A 20,485-nucleotide genomic window follows, 5' to 3' on the forward strand; every position below is an offset into this window, starting at 1 on the left:
GGCTTCTCGGTGGCCTGGTGGTCCATGCCCTGGATGTCTCGGTCCCATTCCATGCCATGGATGTTTCGGTGCCAGCGATGCTCCTGATGCAGTCAAGGTGTGCGTGTGGCCTTGATGCCGCGGCCACCCTTTAGGCCGTCGAGGTGTGTGACCTTGATGCTATCGAGGTGCGCAGCTGTCCCATTGTCATTGAGGTGCAGGGCTGGCATGGAGGCTATTGAGCCTTGGTTTCCCCCAAGGCCATTGACCGCTGGGGGCTCTTGGGAGCCCTTGTGTGCTACTGAAGCCCTCGAGCAACAGGGACTTCAACCTTGAATGCATTGAGTGCTGGGGTTGTTCTTTACTGGAGGCACCCTGGTATGCCAAGGCATATACAGGCAGAGTGATCTGGTGCCCTCAAGGCTCCTTGGCAGTGTCCCGACAGAGTATTGAGGGGAATTGTGCTGTCCCATCACTGGCCTACGGCTATCGGGCACCATGGATACCGATGATCTCGGGGGCCCTGAGCTGCTGGGATTAGGAGGCTTCAGAGGCCCATCTGAATTCGTGCACCATTGGTGTTAATGAGTGCTAGTGAGGCTATCATCACCCATTGCCGCTGGCAAGGGACGCCATTGAGCTCGCAGCATCAATGTCCTCGGACGGATAGGTGAGCCGAGAGGAACAGTCAATGGCGCTGGTAGTCATTGATTCCTCTGGGCACCGAGGCATGTTAGGGCCATGTCGGGGCTGCATAGCCTCTGCCTGCAAGCTCCCCTGGCATTCTTAGTACCACTGGTCCATCGATGCCTTCGGGCACCAGGGTCTCTTATTGGTGCCACCAAGCTATTGATACTGTCAAAGCCTTAGGTGCGTCGTCGTCTCGTGCCCTGGATGTGATCCATTGTTGATGAGCACGAAGGTGCTATGGGTCCTACGGGTGCAGTCACCATTGTAGGCACCGGTGGACTCTGTTGGTTGCCGCATGAGCAACCACAGAGCACCATGGACTTCGCTGCGGTCATTCCATGAGAGGAAACAGCGGTAAGCCATTCCCAACGCAGTTTCAAGGGCTGTGTGTCCAGCTTCTTGAAGTGTTAGGTACTGGAGGGGGTGACACCACAGAATGCCACCCATCACCATGCCACACCCAGAACCCTAGTGGTACTGTGGATGCCGTCAACACACTTTTCCTATGCCCTCTACTGGGTGTTATGGTGATTGTGGAACACAGCATGCTTGAGTACAGCAAGGCATCTATTTCAAGTGCCTCTGACAATGGCAGGCAGAACCCTCCCTGTCTGTGCAGTTCTCAGCCATGCCAGAGCTCTGCCATCATTGCATCAATGTCTCAGCCTCCTCATCAGTTCTGCACCACAAAGTACTGGGGAGCACTGGCGAGGACAGTGTCATCATGCACTCTGTGATTTGCCTTATGACAGCACGTAGCCACCGACTCTAGCGCGCGGTTCTTTCTGTGCCATGGGATTCTACCCTCAGGCACGGCGAGTGGGGTCATATGTGTGCTGCCATCTATACAAAGGAAAGGATACCAATGTATGGGTACTGGTCAGTGTGCTTTTTACCGCAGAGGGCTCTATTCTCCAGTTTTTCCTCTGCTGTATGGATATGTGTATGTATTTCCCTCGTGGTGGGCACAACAGGTTGTGCGCAGCAGCCACAGGACTGACCTAGGACTGTGTTACTGGTCAAACCCTAAGGGGGACATCAGGAGGGTAGTGTCGAAACTCTTCTTCCTCTGAAAAGGAATGTTCTTTCTACCCCTTCCGTGTCACAAATCCTCTTTGTGGGGAAGCCCCTGGGGCACTGTCCCTGGCAGGTTTATTGCTGATCTGGAGCTTTGATTTTTTGAATCAGCTCATTTCCTTGTAGGCCAGGGCAAGGCAGCAGCAGTCATCTGACAATTTTTGCTGGGGCCCCTGTGTTGATTAATGTGGTGGCCTTCCCCATCCGAGAATGGCTGCCAGTGGCAGATTGGTCGCTTCTGAACCTTAGTGATGGTGTCTCCAGTTTCAACAAGAGAGTTGCCAGGTTTTTCAGGATCGGGAGGCTCTGATTCCTGTTGCTTTCCTGTCCCTTCAAGAAGGGGGGCTTCCACTGAGTTCCAGGGCAACTCTTATGGGTTCCCCTCTGGACGCCTGGTTATACATCCCTGCAAGTGGTGTCCCTCATTCTCCATTTCCCTTGTCACTGCTTTTGACTGGCCGTTGCTCCCGATTCCTTGTGGGATCCGAGAGCCAGTCAAGCGGTAGTGCTCTCCTTAGGTCGCAGCAGGTCTGTTTCACAAGGGAGCCTTTCCAGAGTAGCTCCCCGGTGAAGATTAGGGCTTTCTCCCGCAGTCTCACCTTTGATATCTGCTGAGCTCAGTTGGTGTTTTTTGGTAAGGATCACTACTGCCAGTCATTCTCGCCTGCGGAACCCTACCTCAGTGAAGAGGATTCTAATCCATCTAGTTGGCGAGCATGCCTTTTAACCTATCTCCATACCCATGGTTGAGGGAGTTGGGAGATGAGGGACCCCACAACAGAAATGCTGCTTTTTGGTTGCAGTGGCTTGCAAACTATACTTCCCCATTTTAGGAATAACCCTATCGGTGGACAGAGAGGGGTCCTGGTTCAGGCAACAATTGTTCTATTTACTGGACCATGTGCTTCCTTGGGGGAAGTATAGACTATCATGGCTGAGGTATTAGTACCTAAGCCAGGTTCAGGGCAATCTGTTCCGAGATCGCCCTTGCCCCGCCCTGGTACCCTTAGGGTTCTTGTCTTAGTGGAGGTTTTCTGGATTTCTTCCCTGTGGAATTCACTCTTTCAGCTGTTCCAAGCAGGCTGAGGGCTCCATCTCTGTGGGTAACTCCCTACTGGAATCAGCAGTGAGTTATTCGCTTGGGGTTGAGATATATAATCTAGCGACTTATGCTTACCCTAGCAGTCCAGCATCTGCCTCCTTGTGTTCTTCGCACATCCGACTTCCAGTTGGAATTTCGGGGGGGAGGGGGAGAAAAGCTAAGGTGTTTGTGGTATATCTTAGTATACCTGCAGGGAAAGATGCACCACTTTTTCACCAAACTCACTTTTCTCACTTCACTAGCTTGCCCAAAGTGACTTCCTGCTCACCTGAACTATCTTGTAGACAGGATGGCTAGCTCTGCCCTTGGCAGGGTGCAGTGTGAGTGAGATTCAGGCCTAACATATCTCCCTGCTCGGGGGTTTGGGCTAGCGATCACATTCAGGTATTGCCTTTCATCTCCTGAAACTCTTGATGCTGTCCTGCATGGTCAGCTATGTCTGGTGCTTTGGCTCATAGAGTCTCTCATGGACCCTGCTGCTGTTGTTGCTGATTATTCTTCCAAGCGTTGCTTGTGTTTTTCTGCCCATTGTGCCTATCAGTCAAACATGGGCACACTTCTGCAGAGATGTTCTGTCCTTCGGATGCCAGTGGACCGCAGTTTCTTTTTGGGGAGTTCTCGAGCCCCAGTTGGTTTTTCGGTTGGCTTGTAATAATGAAGAAAGCTATATGGTCTTCGTCCAAGAGTCCTTCCCTTGTTTAAATCTCTGGACTTTTTCCTGTATCCAGAGGGTTCTAGACATACTGTTGTCGTCATTTCCTGATCTGAAACCCTGCTGGTAATGTTTTGCATGATGCGGAGTATGTTTCTTGTTTGTCCCTCACACCACTCCCCTGCCTCAGGCGCTCCTGAGGCAGGGGAGTGATGCACATGCTCAGTAGAGCGTGTGTCGCAGTCTTTTCTATGGTTTTCTCTTTGTAGAACCCAACTCTTTTCCTGCCTAGTCCACTTTGTGGGTTGGCTACCTCTCAGGCAAAAGGGAGAGAGGCGGTGTTTTCAGCACAGTGCGGTTTCCTGCTTTGTCCTGCTCGGACAGCCTATAGCTAGGTATTCAGCCATGTGTGAGGACTGCCATCCTGCTTGTCCTCGGAGAAAACAGAGTTGCTTACCTGTAAAGGGTGTTCTCCGAGGATAGAAGGATGTCTGTCCTCACAACAACCCCCCCCGCCTCCCCTGGGAGTTGGTTTCTCCATGTGTGAGCTGTATCATGGACTGAGGGACTCTGCCCAGGGGACAGGGGGATGACTTCAGCTGCACATGCTCAGTAGGGGGTGTTTGAGAGTTCTAGAATCTTTGAGATCAAAGTTCCAGGCCAGGGCTCCATCTTGATGATGTCACCCATGTGTGAGGAGACAGCCTGCTGTCCTCTGAGAACACCTGTTACAGGTAAGCAACTCTGCCATATTCTGTTCATCTCTCCCTGATTTTTTTTTTTTTTTTTTGCCATCAATGTAATATTACTTTCCTTATACCACCTGACATTAAATAGTGCTCTTAGTGGAACAATCCAAACTGGGGCATCTGTCTGGAATTATAGATATGTAGAAACGGTAGACGACTGATACAAATAAATTTGGTTTAGTGACAGAGTTTGGCAATTTCATATTGAAGATGCCGTCCCATGATATTCTCTGCCATTCATTCTTTTACTGTATACTGCAATGTCTCTTCCCCATTGTCTTTACTATTTGGTATTATTTCCATGTTTGTGTGTTTCTTACATTGCTCCATCTCTCTCCCCCTCCCCAGTGTCCCTTTCCATTCTGGCGGGCCCAGCACACTGACGATAGTGCCTTGCTAGTGGTAAGAGCCCTGCACGCAATGGCCTGTTACTTTATCTAGAGTGCAGAAGGAGCATGACTATGACTCACTGATTAGTTGGTCTAAATAGCAGAAACCATGATAGATTTTCTTTGGGGGAAATATAAGCTTACTTGCCTAATTGTGCTCTCTGAGGACCCTGGTCAGTCAGTGATTTCTGGCAGCAATTTAAACAGATACTCCCTGAATGCACCTCTTTGTATGCAGGAAAACCCTCTTACAATGCTTCTCTATTTTTACTTTAAAAAAAAGAAAGTTGCTATATCAAGACCAGATCAATTTTCCTTCTAACAAATTTGGAAATATGCAATAAACTTTGAATTCAATATACAATAAAGATCATTCAACATTTATATCAAATTACTATACTGTTATAGTTCAATTATGAGTTATACTGTTGAAGGAATTAATTTTTGACAAAAGTTTCCATAAAAATGCCCAGTGGTGCTTCATAGTCATTCACTGGTCTAGGAAATTCCTTCATTAGAGCATTTTTACTTTATGAAATATACTGGGTTTTAGGACTCCAGGAAAAACCTTACAAATAGGTTTCACTGTATTTGTACGATAATAACAGCAAACTCATGCAATACATGGCCAGAGGCCCTCAAAGTTAGTCTGGCCAGCACTGCAGAGGCACAGACTTGCAAATGAAAATACATTGCATTCTCCTGATTTTAGAACCCAAGCAGAATTTATCATGTTTTATGCTTCTGTGCGTTCCGGTAGTGTAACCGTAGAGAGAATTGGTGAGAGATGCTGTATTAAAGCACAACATTGCAGCACCTCTTGCCTGTAGAACATGTTGCTGCATGGACTGCATGCCTCAGATTGTCTTAGTCTATACTCTCGCCTCCTGCATTTTACAGAATCGACAGCTCAACAGTAGTATAAAAGGCCTTGTGCATGGCCTGGCTACGTGGAGAGCTGACATGTTTCTCGGAAGGGAAAGTACACCCTCTGCCTGATCCATGTTTATCTTGTGCTGTGGGTCACATACAGTATCCATTAGAGGAAAGGAAGGCAGAGCTGTACAATAACAGTATGCAATACATTTATTTATTTTTACTTATATTCCGCTTTTTGCACTTTTTTCAGCACTTCAAGGTGGATGGAGCAATAGCCATATTCCACTTGTGTTGGAGGGGGAAATCAATCATTTTTGTATCTTACTTTCCTTTGCAGTTTGGTTTCTCCATAGATTTTGGTGTTTGCTGTGTTGTTATCCTTGAATCAATATGAACAGAGGCTTATTGGATGATACCAAATGTCTCTGTGTGTGGCAGTTTATGATGTGGTTTGCAAACCTTGTGTGGAGGTAGGCCCTTGGAGGGATATTAGGCATCTGTTGTTCAAAGTTGGTGAGTGATTTGGGGGGAGGAAGCACCAGAGGTAAGCAAAGTTGCACTTTTCCCTTAAAGAAATATATGATTTTGGGAGGGTGGGGGTTTGAACTAAGGCTCTCTAGACTGTCTGTTGGTATTTTAAAATGTAAACCTTATACAGTGAGCCACACTGATGGAACCTATGATCTCTGTTGCATATGAGGACTCTTCTAGAACTTTCCCAGAAAGCTCTTGAGTCTATGCTGGTAGACCTGCCATTCTCCAGAGGAAGACATCATTTGCTGGACCACTGCTACTGCCATGTTAGGCCTTTAGCCATTTTTTAAAATATTTTTGGCCTTTCTGGTAATCAAAAACATATTTTCTAGTCAAGTTTTTGTTTTCTTTCTCTTAGTTTCACTAATTAGGTTTTTCACCAATTGTTTGTTTTCTGTGCTTTTTGTTGTTGCTGCCAACTTGAAGCAAATTTGCACTTTCAGCTTCACTGAACTGTGTTCAGTATTTTCAGCTCAGTGCACTATTCAAAAAAAAATTCTTCTTTCATTTTGTGTGCTTTTTTTTTTTTTTTTTTGGATCGAGGCTGAAAAACAAACCAGCAGGTATCCAAAGTGCTACCAGAAAACGTCCCATGTGGATAATCATGAGGAATGCTGCAAGTGTGCAGCTGAAGGCCACAATGTGTCTGCTTGTGGCTTCATCTGTAAGCAGTTTGAGCCCAGCTTTCCCTTATCTTTTCTGCAACACCTGTCCAGAAAACGCTTGGTATTCATCCCTTTCCTCTGCACTTGGAGGGGTAGAATGTCCATTGAATTAATTATTTTTGTTAATCCCTTAACATTCAGTATTTTCTACCTCCAACTGCTGTGAGGTAGTTGTGGTGTAGCAGAAACCTTTCAATACTTTTTAATAAGGAAAGCTCTTATTTATGGGTATCTTTATTATGGCCAGGCTCCCAGTTAGAAGGCTGAAGGAGCGAGCCCACATTTTAATTGCTCCCTCCCCTCTCAGCAGAAGGACGTGGCCGTTAAATCCTAAGTCCATTTAATCAGTAAAGTCTCTCTGAGCTTTTGCATCTAAGTTTTAGTTGCTTTTAAGAGGAATGTTTGAAGGAAACAGAGATGTCAGAGTGAAACTCCTGTTGCTTGTGTTGATTGCACTGCTTCAGAGGCAACTTCAGGTGAGCAAACAAAATCAGTTCAAACAAAATAATTTAAAAAGGAGCCACCATATAAGCAGCAAAAAGCAATCTTCCTCAAGATCAGGACATCTAAACACATAAGCACAGACATTGAAACAGTTATGGGAGCCACATTGAATTCAAAACACACCAGGGATAAGGCCAACCTTCACTGAGTATAGATTCATGTGAGGAAATGCCTGGACCTAGTGTTCTGTGTTCAAGCCAGAAAAATTCAGATTTTCAGACCTCAGAATTTTACAATTTCACGCAATTAGCCGTTAAAACATGGCTACATCTAAATGTTTTAGAAGAGGCTGCAACGCTGAATAACCCAGTGTAATCTAATGCTTGTCCTTTCCACATAGCAAAGCAAGCCAAAAGAACAAGGTTTAGAGCTTATAATTATTTTTAAACAAGTAAAAAACCCAGATGCTGAGAGTGATTGATTCTCCAGAGGAAGGAGAACATATTGCAAATGAAGATGAGGCAATAATTCATAACATGGGTAATCAGTACTTCAGCCTCTCCTTGCCTCCGCCCTTTTACAATAACTCCAACAAATTAAATAAACAGACAAAAGTATTGGAATCAAATAGGCCGCAGCTTTATTAAACCAACAAACTGCCCGAGCCAGTAACAAGAAAATAAAAAGACCCCCGTCATCTGCCACACCCCTAGCAAGATAATCACCCCCAGGCCAGCTGGCCTGCAGGTCATAGGCAGCTCCCAAGCCACCCAAGGACTCAGCCCCGCCACATCCCATCAAGAGGCGCAGTCCCTGGAGCAACTGCACCCAATTGTTCCAGCCCAAATCCCAGGGCTGACAATAACCACCAGTCAGCAACCCTTCAGCATCCCGCTGAAGCGTAAGCCCAGCCTGGGCAACCCGCCACTGACACAGAAGGAAGAAATTCATTCTGTGATCCCAAAGATGCAGCCCAGATTCCTTCAGCAATAAACTCTCCAAGGCCTCCTGAAAGGAATAAATCTTGTCCCACAAAAGACAAGTGTACCCCATCATGTTGGAAAAGACCCCCACAACAGTCCCAAGACCACTCATGCTTAATGTGTCCTCCACCCAGCAAGCACAACCAAGAACCAATCTGTTGATTGGCCTTGGCCCTACTACCCCCCAAATGACTAATTCCCTTTCAGCAGGCCGGAGAATAATATCAGACTAGCAAATTATAACATTAGGCACCCAAACAGAAATCATCCTTAAATCTTTCCACACAATATTAATAAACTGCCAACCCAGTAACTTGCCCTAGTCATTCCCGCCCAGGTGCACAATCAAAACTGGCTGAAGCATCATCTGTAGCCAGATCTGCATGCTAGGTATTAATTCGTCCCAACGCACACAACGTCATCCAAGCCAATGAACATGCACACCATACGCCTCCAATCCCAGATGTTCCCCATATGGACACCCACAAGCATGCTTATGTGCCCATGCAATGTAAGAGTGTTCAACTATCCAGATATTGCACTTCACCCAACAATCAGGCCAATACAGTACAGTGCGCTCCTATGTCAGAACTGGAGTTAAGTTTCCAACACTATGAAGAAAATGTTAATAAAAATGTTAAAAATAAAATATCTGGCTAAGTGGTGGCAGCTGCCGCCACTTACGCAATAGCCTGTGAGGGGTACCTCCACCCCCCTTCCTGAGTTAAAATGTATTTTCGGCCTATGTCGAATGCACATTTTAAAATTTAGGCAAGTTTTCAACTCCTGATGCATTGCATTGCATTAGCTTACGTCATTAAGAGTTTAAAAAAAAAAAATCTGGGTGTTAAAATTGTGTGCTGAATACCAGCATACAGTTTCTTAATGCCTAGATTACAGCATCAGCCTGTCTGAGACCAGAGTTTAAACACAGTTTAACCTGCTTCCTTTCCTTTATGTATGCCAGACGTGCTATGTGTTGCATATAGTTGATTCCTATTAGTGATCTGATTTCCTTCCAGTTTTTACAAGTACAGCAGTCCAAGAGAGCTAGGATAAATTCAGATTTCGGTGTCACTAGGATAGGAAGCCAAAGTAAATGTTATGGATGTCGAGAGCAGGAGCACATGTGATGCAGAAGTAGCAAGCCAGATGACTTCATAGCGTCAACCAAAGCTGAAGTTGTCAATAACAGGTACTGGAAACTGAGGATGAGCTCCAGCCTGGGGTGGCTTAAACGGACCTGCCCTCTCAGCCTAATGGAGCTCTTTAGGTCCAGGCACCTGAGAATGCTGCTACCTAGTAATGACCCTTGCTGTTTCTCTCTCTAACCTATACCATTAGTAGAAAATCTTGAGGTGTCAGATACCCTTAAATTAGCCTTTGAAAATAACCAAGAGCCTGAGTCTCTTCACCATGGTGACCTGCATTTGAATACAAATGCAACATTTTTTTTAAATCAGATTGAGCCAAGTCTGGGCTACAAATGTTTGTTACTTAAGAGATGATTTCAGATTACAATCTCTTACAATAATATTTATTACCATACAATATTTAAAGGATTATGTCTTGAATCAGGAATTATATAGTATATATTCTCCTTGGACAAACAGGATAGTAGTCTTCACACGTGGGTGACATCATCTGATGGAGCCCAGCATGGAAAACTTTTGTCAGATTCTAGAAGCTTTGACCAGCACACTGAGCATGCCCAGCATACTACTATCTGCATGTCCACGCAAGGTCCCCCTTCAGTCTCTTCTTTTCCGCGGTACAGTTGCCTTGCACTTTATGGAACTCCACTCTGTTTCTTATTTTCTCGAAAGAATTGTTTTTTCCCATTTTTCCGTCGTCTGAGTCCCCCTTCGCGGTCAGTGTCTCCTCAGGTGGTAGCTTAAATCACTATTTTTTTCTCTTTCGCGGTGGATTCCTGAATCCTTGCCTTGCGGTAACCGCCGGTCATAGACTGCACACGGGTAGCTTTTATGGCGTCCAGTTTTCGTCTGTGCCCATAGACCCTGTCCATCAAGGATCTGCATGAGATTTGCATCCTCTGCCTGGGTGCCTCGCACGACGTCCGTGGGTGTAGTCTGTGTGACCAGATGACCCCCAAAGACCATCGAACAAGTCTTGATAAGATGGAGAAACTTTTCGGTTCATCCAAGTCTGCTCCATCCACTCCCATGTTGGACCCCTCAACACTGAGAGGTTGCAGGAAGCCCCTTGATACGCTCCCTCTCACTGGTCGTTTCTTCACCTCTTCTAAGAATTGTGGGAAGAGTGACAGATCCTCCATGATCTCACCGGTATTCTGAACATCGGGGTCCTCCGCTGCCTCGACACTGGGAAAGACCAAGCTGAGCACCGTGGGAGATCCTGCAAACACCGCCACGGTCACTATCTGCACACAGTTCCGGTTCCGATTCGGTACTGGCGGCAGCCATTCTGCCACCGAAGCAACCCCGGCCATCGGAGGCCCCATTCTCCAATGCCCCCAGGAGTTCCAGGCATTCCCCACCAATATCTTGCCGGGCACCATGCTACCTCAGAGACCCGAGGAAGAGCCAGTGATGCCTCATCCCCCTCGTTCAGTCCTGGCCTCATCAGACTTTCAGGAAGAGCTGGACCACAGGGTTCAGACAGCTGTGCTCAGGGTGCTTCAGAGCATCGAGCGGCCCCCATGCCAGTGCCTGAGCCTCCACTGTCAATCCTAGCACCCCTGCTGGAGCGTCTGGATGGCCTTTTAAGTGCCCTGCTGACACAACTGTTGCCCGAGAGGGCTTCGATCCTCCAACGGCCACTTATACCCTCCATCGGAACAATCCTGATCATTGGGTCCTCCGAGGAAGATACGGCCAGTGCCGTATTCCTGAGGCCTCGGTTCCTCAAGCCCTTACTGGGTACCTCCAGCCTCCCGCGGCCTCTGGCCCCCTCTATGCCAGGGGAGTCATCGATTCCCATGGTGCCCTCAAGGCCTCTGAAGCCGTTGGAGTCCAGGGCTGATATCCCTCACGAGCCTCACTCCCGATGCGCTGGCCATAGTGAAGAGGAAGGGCCTTACGACCCTTGGGGGGATGATTCCATGGAGTCTTCCTCAGACTACTCAGATGACTTCCTCTCAGAGCCCTCTTCACCTGAGGAAAAGTTTCTGTCACCCCCCCCCCCCCCCCCCCCCCCCCCCCCTCCTGAGGATCTGTCCGCGGGGTTTGTCAGGGCCATGGCTGAAGCTATCCCCTTCCAATTGCTCACAGAGGAGGATGCGCGACACAAGATGCCGGAAGTACTCCGGTTCATAAACGCCCCTAAGGAGATTGTTACGGTTCCCATATGCAATTTCTTCAAGGACCTCCTCCTTCGGATATGGAAGCATCGGATCTCTATCTCCCCTTTCAATAGGAAGGCAGATGCCACCTATTTGGTACAGCAAGCAGTGGGGTTCGAGAAGTGGCACCACCCCACCTGTCGGTGGTTGTGGAGTCCACCTTGAAAAAAGCCAGGCACTCCCGTACCCATGCTTCTGCCCCCCCCCCCCCCCCCGGGGCGTGAACATAGGGAGCACGATGCCTTAGGCAGGAAGGTCTTCCAGGGCGTTATGCTGGTTGCCTGTATTGCCGCCTACCAGTTATACATGACTTGGTACATCTGGAACCTCTGGAAGCGAGTCCAGGACCTCACAGAGGGTCTACCTCAGCAAAAACAGGAGGCGCTCTTGGCCATCGTACTGCTGGGTTTGGAGGCTGGCAAGCATGAGGTGCGATCCACCTATGATGTCTTTGAAACGGCGGCCCACGTAGCTGCGGTAGGCATCGGCACCCACAGCATGACCTGGCTCAGAGCATCTGACCTCCCCCAAAGGTTCAGGAGAAGCTGGTTGACCTCCCCTGCACAGGTGACAACCTTTTTGGGGATAAGGTCCGGGGTGTGGTAGCGCAATTGAAGGATCGTCATGATACCCTTCAACAGCTCTCCGCTAGTGCTTCTGATGCCCCAAGAAGTCCTCCAGGCCGGGATCTCGGAAGCCCTTCTATAGGCAGAGGAAGTATTATCCTCTGGCCTCCCGGGCTCACACACCATGCACTAGCTCCAAGGGTTGCCCCGGTCAGCAGCATGCGCCTAGGCCCCAGCCGGCGCCCCAGCAACTCTGGCTATGGGCTTTTGACTGTCGGCGAGGGGCTCGAGTCGGTCGAGTGTACCCCTTGACACCAGATCCTCCAGTGGGAGGCATGCTCCTTGGTTTTGCCCATCGCTGGGAGGACATCACTTCAGACTGATGGGTCCTAACCATTATCCGTCAGGGGTACTGTCTCAACTTCAGTTGACTCCCAGGGACCTCTCCCCCATGTCCATCATGAGGTTCGTCCGCCCAGCAGGTCATACTTCAAATTGAACTCTCTGCCCTTCTAGCCGTGGGCGCAGTAGAGCTGGTCTCTCTCCCTCAGCAGGGCTAAGGGTTCTATTCGAGGTAGTTCCTGATTCCGAAAAGGAACGGTGGCTTGCGGATTTTAAAACCCCATCCGGGGGTTTTAAAATCCGACGCCCTGCTCGGCTCCCTCTTTCAGCGCGATCGCTGCTCCTGCCGCACACGAAACAAAAGGCAGCTAGGCCTGCGCATCCGGCGCTGAAGCCCGTCGGGGCAAGGCCTTAAAAACACGCCCAGCACACCGAGGCTCCAGCCCCGGCCACGCGGCCGATTCCTCCGCTCCGCCCCTCTCAGAGAAACAGCACACGATTGAGGAACCTACCTGCACGTCAGCGGTAAGCCGGGGGTTTTAAAATCCGACGCCCTGCTCGGCTCCCTCTTTCAGCACGATCGCTGCTCCTGCCGCACACGAAACAAAAGGCAGCTAGGCCTGCGCATCCGGCGCTGAAGCCCGTCGTGGCAAGGCCTTAAAAACACGCCCAGCACCCCGAGGCTCTAGCCCCGGCCACGCGGCCGATTCCTCCGCTCCACCCCTCTCAGAGAAACAGCACACGATTGGGGAACTTACCTGCACGTCAGCGGTAAGCCGGGGGTTTTAAAATCCGACGCCCTGCTCGGCTCCCTCTTTCAGCGCGTCCGCTGCTCCTGCCGCACACGAAACAAAAGGCAGCTAGGCCTGCGCAACCGGCGCTGAAGCCCGTCGGGGCAAGGCCTTAAAAACACGCCCAGCACCCTGAGGCTCCAGCCCTGGCCACGCGGCCGATTCCTCCGCTCCGCCCCTCTCAGAGAAACAGCACACGATTGGGGAACCTACCTGCACGTCAGCGGTAAGCCGGGGGTTTTAAAATCCGACGCCCTGCTCGGCTCCCTCTTTCAGCGCGATCGCTGCTCCTGCCGCACACGAAACAAAAGGCAGCTAGGCCTGCGCATCCGGCGCTGAAGCCCGTCGGGGCAAGGCCTTAAAAACACGCCCAGCACCCCGAGGCTCCAGCCCCGGCCACGCGGCCGATTCCTCCGCTCCGCCCCTCTCAGAGAAACAGCACACGATTGGGGAACCTACCTGCACATCAGCGGTAAGCCGGGGGTTTTAAAATCCGACGACCTGCTCGGCGTCGCGCGCCGAAGGAGCGCAACAAAGGGGCCAGCCCCTTTGTGCGCCCCTTCGTGCGCACCAGACCCGCACCAGAACAGCGTACCTCGAAGTGGCAGCCATAATTACTCTCCACCTGCGCAGCCACCCCACGCTTCTCCATCAACCCAGATCGGCCCCCCCGCGCGTTCGGCATCGGCCTTTTGGGGCCAAAGGAGGAGGACCCAGAATAGATCCAAATAAAGGAAAAAAAAAAAATAATTTTCTACAACTCCTAACTTAGGTCCTCCCTACCATTCCTCCACCCACCTTCAGCACTCATACAAAATCCTCAGCACTCATCACGCCACCACAGCTTTCTTTCCAGCACCGTCAGCATCTTCATCCAGGACTCTCAGCATTCATCCAGCCACCCTCAGCATTCATCCAGGACTCTCATCATTCATCCAGCCACCCTCAGCATTCATCCAGGACTCTCATCATTCATCCAGCCACCCTCAGCATTCATCCAGGACTCTCATCATTCAGACGAACACCTTTCCCTCATCCATCCTCAGACATCTCTTCTATTTACTGCAGACTTTCACCAGTTTGCTACCAAATTCATTCCAAGTGTTTCCCAGTCTAAACCTCCTCCAGAATCCCACTCACTATGTACACTTACAACATCCCAATCATCCACAATCAAAGAAGAATCCCCTCAACCAACTTCACCAACGTCATACAAAAAAGAATTATCCCAATCATGACTTCACCTTTGAACCAACTGCTAGGCCTCACGCTACTCTCAGTAACCCTCTTCAATGCACAATCCTTAACTAAAAAGACACACATCCTCAATGATTACCTCCTGGATTCCAACCCAGACATCTGTGCCATCACAGAAACCTGGTTAAAAAATTCTGACATCGCCTTAACCAACCAACTACCTATCCATACATATGACATTTTCACCTTCCACAGACACAAAAAAAGAGGAGGCGGACTTCTTCTAGCCACCAAGAAAGAACTCAGTCTGACCGCACATACAATCAAGACTGACTCCAAATTGGAACTGGGGTTAGTCAAATCAAAACATCTACAAATACTGTTAGTCTATGCTCCCCCGGGAATTCTAGAAACGGACCCCTCCCCCCTCATAGAATCAATTGTGAAACATATTAACGGAGACCTACCAACAATGATTATGGGTGATTTCAACCTCCATACCGACGCTATACCCCGCTCTGCGAACTGCGAAGCCCTCCTCACCACCCTCAGTGCAATGGGATTCACTCAGACCATCAACAGCCCCACACACAAAGCTGGACGCACTCTGGATCTAATATTCATCAACTCCAATTTCTCTTGCACAACAGAACCCACATGTACCCCTATCCCTTGGTCTGACCATTTCTTGATTGAATCTTCCTTCTCCACATGCAAACAGACACTCTCCTCTCCGCACCTCTCTACCATTCAATTCAGGAAAGCATGTCCATCGGAGATACTTAGTGAGCAGCTTTCCAAAGAACTCTCTAACTTAGACCAATCTAATCCTGACTCAGCCCTTTCCTCCTGGCACAAGATTACTGAACAAGTTGCAAACAAATGGTGCCCATTAGTCTCCAAAACAATCAATCCAACAAAAAAGGGAAATCAACCCTGGTTCAGCTCCGAACTAAAACAGATGAAACAGGAATTGCGACATAAAGAAAATAGATGGCGCAAAACCCCTAACACATCTACCCTCTCAACATTTAAGGGATTCTTACATCACTACAGGACTTCTATTCTACAAAAAAAAAAGGAATACTATGCTAACAAAATACACCACTTCCAGTACGATGCCCAGGCCCTATTTGCTTATGTAACACAAATCACTAAATCAACCCCTCCATCTATTCCAGATGAACAAGCTCTAACCAAGGCGAATGAGCTCGCTGCATTTTTTCAACAGAAAACTCTAAATACCCTCGCCCTCCTCCCTCCAAACACTACACCTCTCAAGTCAGGAGAGAATTCCAACTCCCTTAGTAGACCCAAGTTCGACAGTTTCGAATATATTTCCACCAAAGAGATCGAATCCCTCCTAAAAAAACAGAAACCTTCTAGCCATCCGGCTGATAATATCCCATCGAAACTCCTGCTTCTCATCCCGAACACGATCTCAGGACCTCTGACAAGCATCATCAACGGCCTTCTAACTCAAGGAAGTTACCCAGACAGTCTAAAAAACGCTTCTCTCAAGCCCCTCCTCAAGAAACATAATTTAGACCCCAATGTTCTGGCGAATTTCAGACCCATTTCTAATCTCCCATTCGTTGCCAAACTTACGGAGAAACTGGTAAACCCCCAGCTTTCTGAATATCTAGAGGACCAAAATATCCTATTCCCTTCGCAATATGGTTTCCGCAAAGCACGCAACACGGAAACCCTCCTCATCTCACTTACAGATCATATCCTAATGGGGTTAGACAAAGGGACATTCCTTTCTATTAGTCCTGTTGGACATCTCGGCGGCATTTGATACAGTCAACCACTCCATCCTTCTAGATCGCCTAGCAGATATCGGCATCTCTGGATCAGCCCAAAAATGGTTCAAGTCCTTCCTCAGCAATAGAACTTTTAAGGTCAAAATCAACAACAAAGAGTCTCCCCTAACAAATTCAACCGTAGGTGTACCACAAGGATCCTCCTTATCTCCAACCCTCTTCAACATTTATCTTCTCCCCTTCTGCCAACTGTTATCGGATCTCAACTTAATTCATTATCTGTATGCAGACGACGTGCAGATTCTAATCCCTATAACAGAATCTATCTCAAAAGCTCTTACCCATTGGAATAACTGCCTTCTTTCCATCACCAATCTACTTAACAGCTTAAACCTGGTCCTCAATGCCTCAAAGACAGAGCTACTCCTCATCTCCTCAAATGAAAACAATTTTCCGCCACCATCACCTCGCAATTCTCACATTACCTGTAAGCATGTTAGAGACCTTGGGGCAATACTAGACAATCGACTAAACTTAAAGAAAATGGTCAACACAACCTCCAAGGATTGCTTCTACAGACTACAGGTTCTAAAACGTCTTAAACCATTACTATTTTTCCAGGACTTCAGGACAGTCCTACAAGCGCTACTATTCGCCAAAATAGACTACTGCAGTGCACTCTTCCTAGGCCTCCCCAAATCTACCACCAAACCACTGCAGATGTTACAAAATGCGGCAGCGAGACTGCTGACCAGCACCAGCCGCGGTGAACACATCTCACCCATCCTCAGTAACCTACATTGGTTACCAGTAAATTTTAGAATCCTATACAAATCAATCACCCTAATTCACAAAACCATCCATCATCAACTTCAACTCGACTTGAAAATCCCATTCAAACTCCACTCCTCTAACAGACCAACTAGAGAGGTTCTCAAAGGCTCTCTACAATTTCCTCCGACTAAGGCCACACGTCTCTCCACGACCAAAGACAGAGCTTTTTCGATAGCAGGCCCATCTATTTGGAATAACATCCCTGCAAACCTCAGATTGGAACCCTGCCTCTTAACTTTCAGAAAAAGACTCAAGACGTGGCTCTTCCACCAAGCCTTCTCCGATCCTCCAGACAATCACTAATGGCTTCCACTCTCATCCGGCCTTGGCATTTATTTTCATGAACTATGGACTCTGGTACCTCCAGGTTAAAGCACTTTCAAGCTTTAACCCGTTCTCTCTATCGTATCTTTCATAATTAATACTTGCCTTTATCTTCCTTCCAGCTTGTTTTTAAGCTTCCAAGTTCTTGACTCCCGTTGATTGTAACTTTGACTTATTCCTATCTATGGTTATTTATTGTTTACCTGAATTGTTCCTTCAGTTATACCCTCTGTTAAATGTAAACCGATCCGATATGGTTATTTACTATGAAGGTCGGTATAAAAAACTGTTAAATAAATAAATAAAATAAATCCTTGACCTCAGGGCATTGAACAAATTTCTTTCAAGAGAAAAATTCAAGATGGTCTCTCTGAGGAGATCGGCTTTGCTCCCTCGGTCTTAAGGAAGCTTATGCTCACATAGCCATTTTCCCCGGCCACAGAAAGTACCTCTGCTTCGTGGTATGCTATCTTTTGGGTTGGCTTCAGCCCCTCACATATTCACCAAATGCCTGGTGGTGGTGCCTGCGTATCTCAGACATCGGGTGGTGCATGTCTTCCCATATCTAGAAGACTGGTTAGTCAAGAGCGATTCCTGCACAGGGGCACTGGGTGCTTTAGCCCTGACAGTGCGGATTCTACAAGCCTTGGAGTTCGTGATCAACTACCCAAAGTCTCACCTCTACCGGTCTCCTCAACTGGACTTCATAGGAGCCAGACTGGACACAGTGCAAGCAAAAGAGTTTCTGTCCTGCGATCAGGTTCTTGCCCTTGCCTCGTTGGCGACCTTCGTCCACAACAGCCGGCAGGTGACTGCTCGCCTTCTGCTCCATATATCGGGCCACATGGCGGTTTCTGTCCATGTCACCCCTCTCACCCGCTTGTGCATGCGGAGGGCTCAATCGAATTTGCGGTCACAGTGGCAGCAGGCCTTTCAAGACCTCAAGACCCATGTTGCAGTCACGGAACCTCTGCGGGCATCTCTGTCCTGGTGGGAAAACCTCTCCAATTTGGAGCAAGGGGTTTCCACCTCAAGTGATCCTCACCACGGATGCCTTTCCTCAGAGCTGGGGAGCCCACGTGGACGGCATCCACACACAGGGTCTCTGGACCGCTTATGAAGCCCGCTGTCAAATAAACTTCCTGGAGCTTCAAGCGATCCGTTACGCCTTATGGGCATTCAGAGACCGGTTGTTGCATAAGGAAGTCCGAATCTGGACAGACAAACCGGTGGTGATGTGGTATATCAACAGACAGGGAGGCACGGGCTCATTCCTCCTCCTACCATGAGGCGGTGCAGGTATGGACCTGGGCCCTGTCGCAGGGGATGTCGCTGTGAGTGACTTACCTGCCTGGGACTCTGAACATGCTGGTGGACTGGCTGAGTCACTCCATCCAAATACACAAATGGTCCCTCAACCTGGAGGTAGCAGTCGAGCTGTTTCTCCGGTGTACACTAGATGTGGACTTCTTCGCCTCCTCACACAATCACAAGGTGAGCAGGTTCTGCTCCCTGTCATCGGGGGGGGGGGGGGGGAAGCAGACATCTGGCCTGAAATTCCTTCTCCATCCACTGGGGGGAGGGGCCTGCTGTATGCGTACCCTCCTATCCTGCTCCTCTTGAAAACGCTGCTGAAGTTTCAACAGGACAGAGAGACCAAGATCCTCTCGGCACCCTTTTGGCCCCAGCAGGTCTGGCTCCCTCTCCTGCGAGATCTGTCGGTCAGGACCCTCACCCAGCTGGGGACAGCGCCCGATCTGATCTCGCAGAATCAGGGCATCCTGCGCCACCCGAACCTCCGGGCGCTGGCCCTAACAGCTTGGATGTTGAGCGCTTAGTCCTTCAGCCCTTAGCTCTCTCTGACAGAGTCTCCCAGGAGTTGGTGGCTTCCAGGAAACCTTCCACCAGGAAGTCCTGTAGTTTGAAGAGAAGATTCTCTGTCTGGTGTACATGTCTTAGATCCATTCACATGCCCCCTTCCCCAGCTGCTGGACTACTTGTGGCACCTTTCAGATCCTGAGCTTCAAAGCAGCTCAGTCAGGGTCCATCTCAGCACTGTAAGTGCGTACCATCAAGGTGTTGCTGGTACTCCCGTATCGGTGTAGCCTTTAGTAGGTCACTTTGAGGGGCCTGCTCCAGCTGAAGCCTCCTCTTTGACCTCCTGTTGCATACTGTGACCTCAACATTGTCCTAACGCGGCTCATGCCTCCCCGTCGTCTGGATTTGCCGGGCCGCAGCATGAAGTTTTCTTCATACATTTGCTGCTCATTACTGTTTGGACAAGGATGGGCGTCAGGACAGTGCCTTTGGTCAATCTGTCCTGCGCAATCTGTTCCAGACCTGAACCCAACTCTTCCTGCTTTCTGCCCCTGGTGGGAGCCAGACAGTCCCCTGCCAATCTATAGCACCACAGTTGTGCCCATTGGTATTCACCCATATGTGAAGACTACCATCCTGCTTGTCCTAGGAGAAAGCACAGTTGCTTACCTGTAACAGGTGTTCTCCTAGGACAGCAGAATGCTGGTCCTGAGGAATCCCGCCCGCCTCCCAATGGAGTTGGGTTCTCCTTACAGTTTAATTTTTTTGCTCATATTTTTCTGTTATGAGACTGGAGGGGGACCTCTCGTAGACGTGCAGATAGCAGCATGCTGGGCATGCTCAGTGTGCCGGTCAAAGCCCCTAGAAACTTTGACAAAAGTTTTCCATGCCGGGCTCCATCGGACGTCACCCACATGTGAGGACTACCATCCTGCTGTCCTAGGAGAACACGTGTTACAGGTAAGCAACTGTGCTTTCCGAAAAAGGAAATAAATACAAAGATGCATGCTCCATTTATCCTCAAAGTTAGATGTACACTAGTATACCATATCTATTTAAAAAAAAAAAAAAACTATAAAGGAAAGGGAAAACAATGGTAAATGTTTCATAGCAGTGAGATATCACTAGCTATAAATAAATTTTAATTATCAGCTATCTAATACAGGTAAAGCAATTCATGTAACATTAACATAAAGAAAGAGAATGCTGGGAGGATTAATAAAATAAATATCTAGCGAACAATGTGCCTTAAAAAAAAAATCCTTGATTACCAATTCAGTAGTAGATTCCAAGGCAAATTTCACTATTTATTTTGCATATGAAGCCATTTCCCTATCACTGCTTCATTATTACCAAAGCATTCATGCTGTCAGGGTTGAGAA

General features: G+C 48.5%; 1 protein-coding gene across 3 annotated transcripts in view; it reads left to right on the forward strand.

The window, feature by feature from the left end:
• LRCH3 (leucine rich repeats and calponin homology domain containing 3) overlaps window positions 1–20,485 on the forward strand; it is a 225,848-nt gene that overhangs the window by 158,017 nt on the left and 47,346 nt on the right. For all 3 annotated transcript variants that reach the window (XM_029615406.1, XM_029615407.1, XM_029615408.1), the window contains exon 15: window positions 4,598–4,651. In XM_029615406.1, the coding sequence (XP_029471266.1) occupies window positions 4,598–4,651 (54 nt within the window). The remainder of the gene's footprint in view (window positions 1–4,597; window positions 4,652–20,485) is intronic.

The sequence above is a fragment of the Rhinatrema bivittatum genome, chromosome 9 (genome assembly GCF_901001135.1).
Source record: "Rhinatrema bivittatum chromosome 9, aRhiBiv1.1, whole genome shotgun sequence".
Lineage (NCBI taxonomy): Eukaryota > Metazoa > Chordata > Amphibia > Gymnophiona > Rhinatrematidae > Rhinatrema > Rhinatrema bivittatum.